The following is a 16,721-nucleotide window of genomic DNA, read 5'->3' as shown; positions in this document are numbered from 1 at the left end:
CGTCTCTCCAGTGACCAGGTACAGCTGGGGTACTTTAATGGAACTGGTTTTTCAGCTGTATTTGTATTCTGCTGCTGTCCAAAAAAAATCGACGGGACAATATTTTAAAGAGTTGCCCTTTCCAGTAATAGAAGCGGGAAATGAGTGTGCATTGTTTGTAATGCATTGTGTACACATTTGTTGAATTGCTTGTTTGTTGTTTTTGCTTAGCATTTCAATCCTACAATATATCATAACACTATATATATATATATATATATATATATATATATACACACACAGGGTATTTATTGAGTAGGGTACATGGGAGCTGGTTGCTGCTGGGAAGTCATTTTTATAAATGTACCCTTTGTTTTTAATGCCTGTAGCATGTTGTTAAACAAACAGAATAAACCACAAACTCAGCCCACCCTCTACAGCTGTAGAGATTTGCATTATTCTATCTAGAAATGTGGTTGCAATGCAGTCTGAACCCTGAGCATGCATCCACAGCAAAGCTCTGGGGAGCAACAGTTTTAAATCTATACATCATATTTTTATCCATACCTATCTATCGTATAATTTGCTTGCAGGATAGAGATACAGACAAAAACTCTTATTGTGTTGCATTTAAGATCACAGTGTTAAAATGACTATGTCTCTTTTTACAATTTGGAGGGTTGTGCAATCTTGTCTCATGGATTACTATGGGAATTGAGCCAAGGGATCCAGACCTGGTAAAATGAAGTACTACATTTGGAGGAGACACCAACACACAACTGGAACTCCCAGAGATCCTATTTTTATGAACAGAGACCCAAACAGAGTAAACAGAATGGCACACTGATCCGCAGGGGCACTTTCTAAAGGCCTCTTGACTTTCCCAGCAGGATGATTTTTTCTTTACCCATTCACGTGTCGAGCGAATAGTGCAGTTCACTTCCAGTCTCTGCCACATCAAAGGCAAATGAACCAGGCTTTGGTGTGTGATGTACAGTTCACAGAAAGCTTTGGAAGTTCATTACACAGGAGGATCATTGAGACAGAAATAAAACAACCCTGATGAAACAGAAGAAAGAAGCTAGAGGACGTAAAGGCTCTTCAGATCTTCTCCAGTTTTGATCCCTGCTCTTGGCTGACATTCAAGACTGCTGCAGGAACTAATTGTTTATTGTCAAAACAACAAAGCCTCTGCAGGTGAGGCGATGTTAACCATTCAAGCAGGGCTGAGGGATATCCTCCTCTGGAACTGTGACAGGCTGGGTGGGTCACTCTTTCAGAAATGAATGCCTCCAGCTTCACACAAGTTCCAGATGACACTGAAAGAAATCTGATGTATTTCCGGTTGCCTGTTCTGAGCCCTCAGTTTAGTTGTGTGGCGACACACACATACCCCTCATTACAACCAGCACTGGCATCTTTGTGGGTTGTGTTTTGGAGGGTGTCAGTTTTTAGTACCCTCTGACACCTCTACACACACTGTGAATAAACAGAGACTTCTCTTCCTGGTGCTGTTACTCTGACACCCTTCAGAGTCTGATGGATTGAGGGTTATCATATTATTTTAACAATGACCAGGGTGTCCTGCCTAATTACATGTGGCTGTTTTTCTCAGCTAACGTCTGATTAAATTGCATTAAATGTCAGCTTTATTTTGCACATATAGTTATTGAAACCCAAAATGAAATTAGAGACACCAAAAACGAAGTGATTCATCACGACCCGGCAATGGAATGAGCTGAACAATGCTGACCCCTGACCTGTAATTAACCCTTTCATGCATGGCAACTTTACATGGAGATGGTTAAAACCCTCTTCTGGTCTTTATATGGGGACATATGGAAGACGCAAATGTATAATAGGCTGCAATATGAGGATGCAATTTTTCCCCAATATAAACAAAAGTCCAAAACTTTTTTCAGCTATTTTTTAAAAACAGTTCATGCATGAAAGGGTTACACCATGCTGTTTATGGGCCTTGGTACCCTCTCCTGTTATATATCTGTGTCCTCCTGTTATTTTGTGAAAATATAACAGTTCACATGTCAATTAGCACCATAAAACCATACATCAGCCACACCTATAATTCGTTTTAGAGTCACAATGTCTTTAGGTTTGCATACATATAAATCACTGTTTCCTCTTTTTAGTTTGTTCTCATTTCTCAGTGTAAGAAAAACTCAGGAATAGACTTAACTTTCTTACACAAACAAGTGGTTGGGTACTGGAGCAAAAACCTGAGCCAATCGGTTCTGTTTATCAAGTGCTTTCCAAAGTTGATTCACAGGATTTGCACTGAATCGCTGGAATGGATCTAGTATTTATTTATTTAATTTCTAAGAGGGTGGGGGTGTTTGTTGCTATAATACCAGCCAGTTGCCTTGGAGACCGAGTGCCATCTTTTCCAGATTAAACACCACTGAATAGTGTTCTTCAACCTTTCTATCACCATTCCAAACCCATGTGTTCACCACGGTGGTCCTTGTAGAATGAGAATACAAACTGCAGTCTGTGTTTGCCTACAAGTACACTGTTAAACTGTCTTATGGCTCTGTCTCTTGTTTGGCTTTGTGAAGAGACCACATGTAAAATAGGAACCAGTAATATTTAAATGCAGGACTAATTTCTCAGGAGAAACGTGTATGTGGCAGTTTGGAAATCATGCACATGTCAAAGCCTTTCTGTAGCCCAAACATAATGAGAAAAAAACAACATGCTATAGTTTATCCCATCAGATTGTTAATTGGTGGTTATAAACTGGACCACTGATGTCTTTACATTATTTTCAGTTTACATGTGACTTATGTAAAGTAAAATAAATAAATAAATACATAAATAAATAAAAATATAAATAAATGAGTGAAGTTACCATGGCATAAAAAGCCTGGAAGTACCTCCACTGTTTGTATTCACACAAACTTTTCCTTGACAAAGGTATGTTAAACATACAGAAACATTTCACAGGAGTATAGAACATCTGACCCTGTTGCATTGTGTAGAGCAAATGAAGACCAATTTAATTCAAATCAAAAGATATATGTGCGTTGTGCAGGTGAGTGCATTTTAAAAACTGTCTGCCTGTCTGTTTACATTTGACTGTAAAACACACACTGCACAGCTGTGGTAAGCAAGCATTCGTCTCAAGTGAATGTGAGAAAGCAGTAATACAAACAGTATTGAAGAGAAAGAGCCCTGTCTCTGAATACACAGTGCAGGCTGCAGCTGACAGGACATGTGTACAGCTGTGTCAGAGCTCTTTCAGATTGCTATGTGTACAGCTGCGTCAGAGCTCTCTCAGATTGCTATGTGTACAGCTGCGTCAGAGCTCTCTCAGATTGCTATGTGTACAGCTGCGTCAGAGCTCTCTCAGATTGCTATGTGTACAGCTGCGTCAGAGCTCTCTCAGATTGCTATGTGTACAGCTGTGTCAGAGCTCTCTCAGATTGCTATGTGTACAGCTGCGTCAGAGCTCTCTCAGATTGCTATGTGTACAGCTGCGTCAGAGCTCTCTCAGATTGCTATGTGTACAGCTGCGTCAGAGCTCTCTCAGATTGCTATGTGTACAGCTGTGTCAGAGCTCTCTCAGATAGCTATGTGTACAGCTGCGTCAGAGCTCTCTCAGATTGCTATGTGTACAGCTGTGTCAGAGCTCTCTCAGATTGCTATGTGTACTGCTGTGTCAGAGCTCTCTCAGATTGCTATGTGTACAGCTGTGTCAGAGCTCTTTCAGATTGCTATGTGTACAGCTGTGTCAGAGCTCTCTCAGATTGCTATGTGTACAGCTGCGTCAGAGCTCTATCAGATTGCTATGTGTACAGCTGTGTCAGAGCTCTTTCAGATTGCTATGTGTACAGCTGTGTCAGAGCTCTCTCAGATTGCTATGTGTACAGCTGTGTCAGAGCTCTCTCAGATTGCTATGTGTACAGCTGTGTCAGAGCTCTTTCAGATTGCTATGTGTACAGCTGTGTCAGAGCTCTCTCAGATAGCTATGTGTACAGCTGTGTCAGAGCTCTTTCAGATTGCTATGTGTACAGCTGTGTCAGAGCTCTCTCAGATTGCTATGTGTACAGCTGTGTCAGAGCTCTCTCAGATTGCTATGTGTACAGCTGTGTCAGAGCTCTTTCAGATTGCTATGTGTACAGCTGTGTCAGAGCTCTCTCTGATGGCTTCAAACACATTTGTTAACTGTTTTCAATCCAATCAGCATCTTCCTCTTGTTGCCACAACCTTTGCCCTTTGCCCTGACTGAAACGCTAGAATAACAAGGCTTTCCTATTAGAGTGGTTATCTCAGTCACACATAACGTATTGCCCTGTCTTATCACTATGGGAAGAAAAACGCTTAGAAATGGCTCTTATTACACTGGGAATTCAAAAACGGATCAATAATAGCATCCCAAGCCAACAATTCACACCAGAGCTTGTAATGTTCAACAATGAATTACCCAGATTCTTTTTGAACTGGGTGCTTTGTTACTCTATTATTAATCTTGATTGGGACTGTGTGCAAGTCATTAGATTAGAGGGTGTGAAGCTGTACATAGGGACAGAATACCTTGATTGGGATTTCCATGCAGCTGTACCCCAGCCTCTGCTGCTAGACCGACACCTCCTAGTGAAAGGCCAAATAACACCAGAGGTAATAACCTAAAATGCCTTAGAAAGACATTTCTGACAAAGTTCTAATGATATGGAAACAAAAAGATTTGTTTAATGCCATTGGCAATTCATGTAATCCATTTAAAAAGTCAAACTTTGTTCTGCCTCTATAATAAAAGCAATCAATGTAAAACTGCACATTTTATATTGAGTGGTAAAACCAAAAAAACAAACCAAATAAGTGACACATGAAAGATTTCAATTAAACTACCAGAACACAAGAAGACAGGATTTCGATTACTTTCAGCATCCTGTAGTAAAACACAAACTTGCATACAATTCTTGCAAAAAGGTGCTCTTATCCCAGGCTGTCCAGACACGACATACTGCAGTATGTTTGCAGTGACTAAGGAAGCGAATTCAGGCCAGCTATGCACTACACTTTCATATCTGTCCCTTTATCTCCCTGCAGATATTTCCTGCGGAAGGGGGCTGATCTCTCAGCTATTTTTGCTCACTGCTGAACAATTCATAGCCTCCTCTGTTTCCAAATATTCACATGTCTTTTTCATTTATAACAAATCGTTGTCTTTTGGAAACATCTCTTTGTTTTTGGCATGTTTGCAGCCTCTTGATTAGCAAAATTATTTCTACCACATAGGAGAGTGCTGGACTTGGATCTGTTGCGACCCCCTCTGATATACCCCCTTACTAACATACAATAGAAATACATCTGTATGTAGATATTTAACATTAGAAGAGTGGAATTATTCTTAATCAGATGGACCTTCATAGCATAACTCTCTGCAGTTCAGTGCATTAATTACGAATAAAAGGGAAGACTGGGTTATTATAATATAAGCATTGGCAAAATAAACCACACGTGGATATCCGTGAGAAAGTGTTGTCCTAACCCCAGGACAATTCACTTTGGATCTCAATGTCCATTGTCTCATTCTGTCTTTCCACAGAGAGCCACCTGGTGTCAAAAGTGTCACTAATAGCACAGGAGGAAAAAATCACTTGCCATTAGCCAACCAGCACATCAGCGTTTCCTTGTGTTTCAGATAACCTGTCATTAGAGCACGCCCACCTCACTCAGATTTGAGCCTTTTTGTTTTTTTTTCAAAGTGGTAGGAACACTGTCCACACCATCTGGAGTCGGCCCTGCCCGGCTCTTTGATTAACTTGGACCTGGTTAATTAAAGGAGTACAAGACAGAATGACAGAGTAGACTGCAAGAGAAAACAGCCTGGCTAAAGGACTGCAGCAATGGGGCTGCTCCCTGACACCCTTCCACTCCTCAAGCCCTTCTTGTGGTTAGTGATCCCAGACAAGGGCGGGACTTCCAACTGCCAGCTTCACCTCTTCAGACAGCTTTTACAACCCATTCTTAGAACATAAGAAAAGTTTGTGAATGAGAAAAGGCTGTTGGACCAATCAAGGCTTGCCCCTTGTTAGCACATGTTTCCCCTACTGGTTACTCATTTAAAAGCACAGAATCTAGTCTTTTTTAGAAATGTTTCCGGTGTTTTAGATCCTACTAAGTTACCTGGTTGGCTATTCCATGCATTTATATCTCTGTGTAAAAAAGTGCTTCCTACCTTCTGTTCTAAACTTACTTTTACTCAGCTTCATTTCTGCCCTCTTGTTCTTCTCTCTGTTAAATTTGAAGTTGTGTCTTTGGCTATCTGTCCACACCATTTATGGTTTTAAAGACTTGAATCACGTCCCCTCTTTCCCTTCTTGTTTTAGTCCTTACAGCATCTATTTGATCTCTGACTCTATTTTCCCAGTCAATGTATTTATTTGTCTGTGTTTCTAAATCACTCTAACTTTGGTCAGGGCTAAGTGGCATTTGGACCATAGGTCAAGCAAATCTCACTCTCCTGGAATAATGTGCATTAACTACAAAAAGTGTTGAGGCAAACTGCAAGAATGAACAATGGATTTGTCTCATTTTAACAGCATTTTTTCCCCCATGTCTCATGATGTTGATGAAGCAGTCTCCTCATTGCATTTAATTAAAGGCTTCATACATGAATGGCACACTGTGTATTTTTGCTATGTGTACATGAGCTCATATAAGACAGCATGCATAACATACACTTATTCCACGTAGGATCTGCGGTCCTACTGTGCCTAGTTTAATAAAGGGGGTAGCAGTACAAGCCCAACAAGCCCAACACAAATGAAACTAACAAAGAAATCCGGGCTCTTTGTCATGATGAATGGCAATAGAGCTTGAGTTCCAATTACAATCATTCATCCCAAAAGGGAACATGAGTGTTGGTGTGGCTGACGACAAGTTTTATGTGGCCATGCGTCTGCATCTAAAAACCCCCCACTCAACCCTGAACACTGACATTTAATTGCCCTCTGTAGCCTCTTGCTTTTGTAGTGCCCAGGGGAATTCAGAAAGTCCTGGCAGGTTTTAGCCCCTTCTGAGCAGATGTTCTACACCTGGACCTCACTCTCCATCTACCTACATAGTATGTAAGGTTTTCTATGGATGGCACGATGTAGATCGAAGAACTTTATTTTGTCAAACTGGCGAATCTCCTTTGTGTTTAGGTTTGAGTTAGCCCTGGTAAATACAAAAATCGATACAACTGATCAGAGGAAATCCCCTCTTTCAAAGAAATGCTGTCACTTGTACATTCCAGTGCTGAAGCACAGTAAGTCAAACCTTCACCGCCAATCGAATTCTTTAAGCAAACAAGGATGGTCGACCTGTTAATCCCCAAATCAATCTACCAAGAGGAGCAAGAACAGAGGACTCATGCGAGTGGAGGAGAATCCCAAACACAACACGGACCCCACCACCGGATTTCATGAGGCAACAAGGACATCTACAAGGGCTATCTGACCCAGGTTCAAATGGTGGCTGGTCCTCATTACATTTCTTATAAAAAACATTTCCATCCCTTCAACACTCATAAGATCTCCAGTCATACCTTATTATAAGAAACTGAATGTAGGCACACCTTTTTTTCAATTGTCTTTACAGTAAAACTGAATTATCATGTTTAAAAAGCACTCAAAGGTATTATAAAGATGTTCAAACAGGATATACTGCAAACACTAATTTGTAACATCTCATTTTCAGCCCTTTCCAAAAACATACTGCTGTACGAATGACGTGTGCACTTGTATAATTCTGCTGCCGCTTAGTGAATGTAAAGAATTTTAGGTTTTTTGTGTTTATTTTAGTTTTAGAAAGTATTGAACAAACAACCCAGTAAGAAAATGGAAAATGTCTATGGCTTTCACACGAAGAACTAGACCATAAAACCGTGTCCATCTCTTATTTTGCTCTAAAGCCAGTGCTGAAAAGTTTCTAATTCACGCTGCGTCTGCAGCTGCAGGACACATGAAAGAGAGCCCTGAATGTCTGCTGAACAGCAGTTCCAGTCTATTTGCATTACTCCTTCGAGTGCTTAAGTCATTTCACAAAAAGAGCTTCTGGACTGAGCGAGCAGGACTCTTTTCAGTACAGCCCTGCATGTGTGCTGAGGTCAGACGAAGGGACAACAGGTGCAGATGGCTGCAACTCTGCACATTTCTCCTGGCAGAAAACTGCAAATCTATTCGCATTCTTGAGAAAAAACATGCAGGATTCTCACATGGAATTTGTGTCTAATTTCACTGATTCAGCAGTTTGTGGTGTTTGTCCCTTACTCTAACAAGCCCCCATGCAATGAATAATGATGATTTTCCATGGACAGCGGTCCATATTGTATGCAGGTATTTCCTAGAAAATGATGCAGCAGGTTTTAACCTGAGAAAACCACAGTACCATGACGTGACATGCTGAGAGCATTCCATAACGATCTTTAAAAATGGGACGATGCCTCCCCCTCTATTAGCGGGAGTTAACAGGTACTAGAGGAATAGGATCCCTCATAATCTGCAAAGCCTTGGGCTTGCCCCAGCATATGACTGGCACTTCGCCAGCACATTTAAAACTCTCCTTCTCAAATTACAGACACAGTTGGGACAGGCCAGAGGCAACAGGAAATTCATATTATTGTTTCAGCCTTTCAAGCAGAGATTTGGGCCAAATTAATACTACACTCTATATAAATGCACTGAAGCACATTTCCTGAGCTAATAGAGTGAGTACCAGAATCTATAAAACATTAAACAGGTAAATAGTAGAGAGTTTCTTTATATTAAAAAATAATTCATATTCTGGAAAATCACCAGCATTATCCATTATGTTATGTTGTTAGGGACTAAAAAAATTCACTGGACAATTTTTTTTTTTTTTTTACTGCTTTCCCCAGAGCTGTAACCTACACAATGGTATGGACCAAAATCTGCTGTGGTGATTAGCCCATAGTGCCTAAAAGAGGTACACTGCAGTCTCCACTATTGTTTTGTGCCTGAGAATGTATACCCACCTGCCTGCTATCATTAGGACCTGAATCAATCCCTCCTCCCCCTTCTTTTCACACAGACACACACATATGTACCTATTGTCTGAGCACAACTGATGCACTTTGCAGCAGGGTCAGGTCCGGCTAGCAGACATGTTGCAAAGGCATTCAAACAGAACACGGTAAGGGACCATCTGCTATATTTGCAGAGTTTCCCTTCCCAGCAATCCTTCCCACAAACCCAGCTTGGGATTGCTAACAGAAATGTGAACTACCCTGAGTGCTATAACCAGCCGTCTGATCTGCAACAGCCCTTCAGAGACGCTTTTTCTTTGGTATTGGTACAGCCTACATAAATCCAGGGACATGGGTTACATTTTGAACATATTGCTTTTTTGTGAAGGTTTTCAATGGTAAAGCTGTTATTTAAAAATAGTTCAAGGCTGCTGTAAAGATTTGTAAACCAGTTACGTAATGAGTAAAAAACAAAAACAAAAAAAAACAAATGAATTAAATTACAGTGAACTTATTACTGGCAGCCCAGCAAACATGCAGTCACTATTCTCACCAGCATGAGCAGTGGGATACCTATCTGTTTGCTACTGTTGGCTGGCCAACCATTTGCATGGTAAGGAGATTCCACTAAGGAAATAAATCACTATGGGAACCAGATCCAACAACCCGGTCTCATGGATCCAGAAGTAATGGAGGCTCTCATCACAAAATACGTTCAAATCATATTGTTCCACATATAATGCCATGTACTGTATTCATTTTCAATCAGCAGAGTGTCACAAACATGCATTGCACTTTTGAAGGACAGTCATTTACAGGCTGGTATTGTTTCAAGAGGTTATTTGAATAGGCTGGATGTTGGAGCCCAAAACAAACACCTGTCAGACTATCTATATATCAAATTAACAACTGTAGGAACAGGCAGCTGCCATACACGTTTTTATAACATTTACAGAGTCCATGACCTGTGTTTTAACAGCAATTGTCTACAGTAGCAGGTATGCAGTGTCACACAATCTCCACCTGGTGCCCAAACTAGCACACTACACAGCATACAACCAATAGTTGTTCTACTGTCTTCCAAATGAGATATAAAAATAAAATGCCACAAAGCCCTGCATTACTGACTGTTTATACAGTAGTCGTTTACTGCAACCTCTAAAAACTTGACAAATAGCCCTAATAAGCCAACTTGCTTAAATGTGTTTATTTTTTAAACATGGAATTGAAAATACAAAAAGGACCAAACACCTTTGCACTTAATGAATTAATTTTTTAAAGTAAGAAAGCTGCTATACGAAGTGCAACAATTTTGTATTACATTTGTTGACAAAACGTAGATATGTATAAGAAAGTAATATGACCTTGGTTAAACATTGATAAGTTAAAGTATGTTGTCAACATTACACCGTCAGGTTAATAAGGATTTCTTTATTGATACAAATACAGGACAGGTTAAAAACAAGAACTCAACAAATTGTGGTTTGTATTCAAAAAGGCAACTGAAAAGCTTGTTTTTTATACATCCCATGTGTTTCCCCGAGGGTAAGTAGCATATACGTGTCCTGATGTGCCTCTTGCATATTTTATTTAGTCTAGTGGTGATACTCGCTTGTGGCTCTCCTGTCTTTCTGATTCTGGTTGTTACAAGGTTCTGCAGTGGGTTGGAAGTGTCACCAGTGTGTTCTGCTGAGTGAGTGCATCCTGGGAGTTAGTGTTAAGGCACAATGGCACTCCTTCAGTGATGTCACTGCCTCTGCATACACAGAGCCCAACAAATCATTTAATCCAATGCAATAAAACAGAATCTAATATCAGGACAAAAATAAATGCACCCTACCTCTTCATTTATCTTGCTGTAAGAGTACTTCTATTTTTTTCTACATGGGACATCTGCAAAATCAGTTTGGTTAGGGCCTATTGCAACTAAGATACCATCTGATATGGAGGTCATTGATTCAGCTGTTACACGAATGTCTAAACAAATGATAATATTCAATTCTGCATTTGACTAGACCAGGGATGCACTGCAGTCCATCCTAGACCAAGTGTTTCTTCCAACAATACCCCACACTTCTATTGATAACGAATAGATTCTGGAGTGGAATGACTCCTTATGACCAGAGCTGTGTACCTGACCTAGGCTGTGTAGTTTGGGTAGTCTTGTTCCATTTCCAGATATGAGATAGTGTGCTGTTAAAAATTATAATACAAAAATGTGTCTGTGTCCCATGAAACCTGGATTTTGTTGGGTAGAATATAATCTGGATTGCATATTTTCTGCTATTCTGGTGTAACAATATTAACTTGCATCATGCAATCATGCATGTGGACTAGCATGTCCCACCCCTAACCATTTCATATGTATTTCATCTCCCTGGTCATGTCACTCAATTTCTGGTGAGAGTGGGGGAGTTCTCAAATATTATGTTTACACACACACACACTAAAAATGTGCCTGGCATATTACAATCGAAGCTTGAAAAAGCAATTTAATAATACATTCATAAAAAGTACCATTAGTTGAGTTCTCCTTTAATACAAGACCACATCCCCAATTTTAGATTAACATGGCAATCATTCCTTAAAGTACTGTTTATTTGTGAATGTACACTGATTCGCAAATACATCTAAAAGCAATTCAATTAGATAAGCATTTATATAGTTTCCACAGGTCACAGATTGACTCGGCTCATACTCAAGCAGCCAAAGCTAAGTTTAAAACAAATTAATAAGAGACGTTATTAAAACAAGGTGCAAAAAAACAAACAAAAGGGAGGTAAGCAATGCATAGCCATTCAGAAATAATGTACACTCTTTAAAAACAGTTATTAATGCATAGTGCTCAGAAAACGGATTTCAAAAACATGTTTTAATACAAATAAGGGAAAAAAATATGGTTTAACACATATAAACAATAGCAAATAAAACAGTTGAGATTAAACACGTTGTTATAATAGGATTTTTTTTTTCCAGTATTAGTTAATGCAGGATTCCGTCTTGTAAAGCTCTCTCTCACCTCCTCCAGCTTTCATCTATCCAAACCTGGCCTCCCTCTTTGCAACATACAAAGCTTTAATGTGCCCACTCCCCGTCTGCCATAGCAACTCATTCACATTGTTAGCTGGGATATTAGTATACAGTTGCTCATGGCTTACAACAGCCAAGCCAAAATATGTTTGCTCAACGTAAATTCTTTCTAGATTTTATTTATATTTATATTTTTATATATATATATATATATATATATATATATATATATATATATATATATATATATATATATATATATATATATATATATATATATAAAATTCAGTTTTAGTTTGGAGAAACAAAAAGTTGCTCTAAAATGAAAACTCTCTAGACTTTCCAATGTGATAAAAAAAAAGCAGTAAAACAAACACAGCTAACTGTACACCTACGATTGTAAGTGAATACATAGAAGGGGAAAAAAGCATCAGATGGAAATATTCCTTTCTAATAATAACCAGATGATTAATTCACCAGGTTGGCAGTCTTGTATCCTTTAACAGTGTCGTCACTGAGAAACTACAGTTGAAACATGCTTGGTGGTGGTTGTTGTGTTGGATTACAGCTCTTTAAACACCTGCTGTTCAGACACTATATAAAAACGCAGGATGCCGTTCTGGTAGTCTTTTCCATGTAGGCTGATTTTCATTCAAACTGGTCACATATGTAGCTGCAATTATTTTTCTCCTTTTTAAAAAAAAACATTTTTACTGACACAAACCATAGCCTGACATCATTGACTTTCAAAAACGTTATTCCACATTTACCATATCTGGTCTATCCCTCTCAACACCCAACAACAACTTTTCCTTTTTTTCCTCTCATTCCTTCATTTTGGTTACATTATGGAACACCAGCATTTAATGATTTGTTAAATGCCACAAAAAAGTGTAGTAAAAAGTAAAAAAAAAAAAGCCCTATAAACACAAAATTCCGTTTTTCTATAACTCTTCTATATATGTTTTTAGTAATCTGAGCTATAATGCCTGTATCATAACTATACTATTTCACAAAGCAGGCATCACTAGATCAGTTCTATAACTTTAGATTCTTGCAATACATGCTGGTCATTTGTTTAACGCAAGAGTATAGAAATAGATAGAAAACCAATTTAAAAGAGTTTCATGTTAACCAGGTTTAAGGGTAATAAAAAGTCCTGATACAGCGAGATTAATCTTCTATTTTCTTTTCTAAATGCAATTTAAAATATAAAAAGAAAATGATTAAACCTTGAGATTATGATTCACTAAAACGTGATTTTTCTTTTCTTTTGGCAAGAAACAAAAAAAGTTAACTAATAGAACGAACGAGTGCTTTAATATTCCAAATAAAACACTACACAGGTCTTTCAATGCGATTGTTTTTTGAGTCAGTGCGGAATCAATAGTTTGTCTTGAAGTTACAGTATGGCTGTGCAGTTACAGGGCCATCTGTACAGACCTCATCTTGAACTGGTTTCTAAAACCCAAGAACGTGCAATAAACTGTTAGCTTGCAGTGTGGCAGTCACGTAGATTCTGTATGGTGCGCATTCCTAACAAAAAGAACAATGGTTCCAGAACCATGAAAGTGACTATCTGAACAGAAGCAAAAAAAGTGTTATTCTATATATAACAAAAGGGTGGGTAGCATGCAGTTAATGAATTGCATTCAATGAATGAAATGCAGCATTTGATGCCTGCCCCTTTTATTTTGCATTTACCCACCAAAATGTAACAATTCAGATAGCAAAAACATATTTCCTCTGCCCTTTCACCTGGCCATCAACCACAAAACGATATCCTCAGCCCCTTTAACCTGGCCATAGAGCAAAAAATGATTTCCTCTGCCCTTTCTGGCTATCAAGGTGGAAAGACTGAAGAACCGCCTGCAAGCCTGGTAGCCAGGATTTATTTTAGCTTCCAGTTGGCTCACGTTACAAATCCAGTTTGAACTTTCATGTGAAATCACTGCCCAACCTGTCTCCTACCCCCCAAAAAAGAGAGAGAGAGAGAGAGAGATGCATAAACCTGTTAACTTTTTTTTTTTCACTTGTTTGATTTCAAATGTGCAGTGTCTTTTTTTTTTTTTTTAACATAAAATTTGAATTTTTCATTTAAAAAACCAAAGAAATGATGCTCCCTCCCCCTAAGCTTCAGCTTTCTCCTTCTTCTTGTTCTTCTTGAGGAAGGAAGGCGTGCGGAATTTCTTCTTCTTCTTGGAGGGTGATTTGGAGGGAGAGCTCTCGGGAGACAGGGTCTCCTCGATCTTCTCCGCTGGTTTGATGGTGATTTCCACACTCCCCACAGTGCTGGTGGTCAGCTGGCTCACTCGCTTTGTCAGGTCCTCCTCCACGTCATGAAGGTCGTCTTTCCCATTCACAATCACAGCTGGGGTGCCCTGGGGGGTCAGGTTGGAGTCTGTATGGTTTTCTAGGGAAACAAGGAGCCATACAGAGTTAGTGACAACATTTTCAATTCACAATCATAGGACTACTTCTATGGGTTTATTCTTTTAAAACAGATCCCCAACCCCTCAAAATATATTATATATATATATATATATATATTTTAGCTCAAAGAGCCAGCTGCCCAACGTTTCGATATGTTGTACATATCTTTCTCAAGGGAGCCTGTGTTTGAATCAAAACATTGGAGGTATTTATAGGTTTTTGACGGCATGACAACTACTTGTTATTGTTTACATTCAAATATATGTCAGTTCTGCCTAGCTATGCTATGGAGTGGACTGAGCTGTATTTGAACCCAGTCCTTCAGATGTGAAAGGCTAGTGGCACTGCTGCACTGAGACAGTGACCGGTTTAGTAGCAATGGTTAGCATCAGCAGGGTTTGTTTTGCTGAGATTTCTTGTGCTTGCTTGAGTCAGAGCAGTGCTGGTACTGAGCAGGTGAATGAATCCCAATCCAAGCTGCTCCCTTACATCTAGACAGACTGGAACATGCTGACATGATCAACGCAAGCAACTAAACAGAACCTGCGCTGAGCTACAGAACCAAGTGTACACCCAAACAGGGCTTGACTTTAAACAAACCTGTTCGAGCAGAAAACAGCGATAAACACATTTATTATAAAATAACAAATACCATTAACCTTGCTAGGTTAGTTTACACACTGTTTTATCAGTAATATCCACTTCCCTTTATCACTGGTAAATCTTTCTTATTTACACAATATTGTCCACTACAGGATATTGATTAGCACATTTTAACTGTGCTTGGTAGCTTTTGAAAACCTGCAGGACAGACACAGATTTACAAACCTCATCCAAAAAAAGAAAAAAGAAACCTCTGAGATCTCTGAACATGAGCTGTGAAAGGGTATACCTGCTTCTGGAGCTGGAGTTATTAGAGGAGACTGAGTTTGTGACAGAGACTGTGAAAGTGTGGAACCGTCATCAGATGTGAAATCCTGTTCAGTATCTGCAAGGGGAGAGTTTTGTTTTCAAACATCTGTTAGAAGCCATGCAGATCAGCCAGCTGTTTAGTATTAGTCAGTCATATTATTAGTTTGTATCAGCAGTAAAGAATGTGCATGGGGATAACATATCAACCACAAGTAACTAGCGTTATTATTATTATTATTATTATTAATAATAAATGTTAGCAAGTGACTGTTCTGCTGTATTGTGTTAAGAAAGGAGCAACAGCGACAACCATCTTCTGCATTTGCCACGGTGAAGCTATATTTAGTATCAATGTGGTGTGGATGCATCATGACACAAATGTTGTTCACCCCAACCATTTTTTGTGAGGATTTTGCCGAGGGAGCAAAAACTGAACTGGCTATTCGCCATGTAGTGACCTTGTCGACATGCCTTTGAATGCAGTGTTTTTCTTTGTGCTATTTGAAAATAAGAAAATATAGTTTAATGTGCTTGCAGTAGTTCCATTTCATCAATGTTTTCCAAATCGGAGATACAAGGGAGTAGCAGCTCCCAATATCCTGTGGCAGTCACAGCTCTGTGTTCTTACCCTGGTATCCCTCCTGTCGCAGCATCACTGCCTTCTTATACTCCTCCATCTCTCTCTCGCTCAGCTCCGTGAAAGGGTTAGGAGGGAGGGGGCCAGTCTGCTCCTCATCCGATACCACATACGGCTGGGGAGTGGAAAACAAACAAGCAGTGTTTAACAATGGCAAAGATTCAGCATCTACAGTGCAGCACCACAGAGCTATTCTGTACCTCCACAAAATGCACCTTGGATTTAAGAAATGTTGACAAAAGGCCAAACATCAGGTGCTTTATAAAGTTAATACAGACAGGTGTGCATTTTAAAACTAGATGAAATGTGTGCCTACTTAACTTTGTTTCTGAAGTTTTAAGTGTACACCAATGCTGAAATCATTAAGCACTAGTGGCAGCTGATATTTTACTCAGTTATCACCTATAGCCCTCAGGGCAGCTTCTGCTGCATATGCCTGGCCATGTATTACTTCACCTCTGGGTCCCAATGGAGCTTATATTACTACTATTTCCAGTGAGACTGTGCAACATCCAGTGGTAGAGAACTGTAATGCACATTTTAACAGATCAGATGGATAAAATATATCACTTCAGTGTTCTGAGAACACACAAACTTTTCAAAAGGAGTATTTATTACTGTAAACATTAGAGTGCCCAAATCCACTCGAGATAACACACACACACACACACAATGTATACTGAATATTATAAACAAACAAAATAAATAAATAAACACAATCTGAGGAGGGATTAA

At 39.3% G+C, this 16,721-nt stretch overlaps 1 protein-coding gene across 11 annotated transcripts in view; it reads right to left on the bottom strand.

Annotated features, from left to right (window-relative positions):
• Nucleotides 1-10,385: 10,385 nt before the first annotated feature.
• Nucleotides 10,386-16,721, bottom strand: part of LOC117418065 (gamma-adducin-like) — a 73,375-nt gene continuing 67,039 nt past the window's right edge. For 10 of the 11 annotated variants that reach the window (XM_058985288.1, XM_058985286.1, XM_058985289.1 and 7 more), the window contains 3 exons: nt 15,978-16,101; nt 15,330-15,425; nt 10,386-14,417 (listed from right to left, as the gene is read on the bottom strand). In XM_058985288.1, coding sequence (XP_058841271.1) covers nt 14,134-14,417; nt 15,330-15,425; nt 15,978-16,101 — 504 coding nt within the window. In that variant the 3' untranslated portion in view covers nt 10,386-14,133. The remainder of the gene's footprint in view (nt 14,418-15,329; nt 15,426-15,977; nt 16,102-16,721) is intronic. The other variant, XM_058985290.1, reaches the window with a different exon arrangement.

This window comes from Acipenser ruthenus, chromosome 13 (assembly GCF_902713425.1).
Source record: "Acipenser ruthenus chromosome 13, fAciRut3.2 maternal haplotype, whole genome shotgun sequence".
Taxonomy (NCBI): domain Eukaryota; kingdom Metazoa; phylum Chordata; class Actinopteri; order Acipenseriformes; family Acipenseridae; genus Acipenser; species Acipenser ruthenus.
The sequence above is the reverse complement of the archived record's forward strand: the minus strand, read 5'-3'. Positions and strand labels throughout refer to the sequence as shown.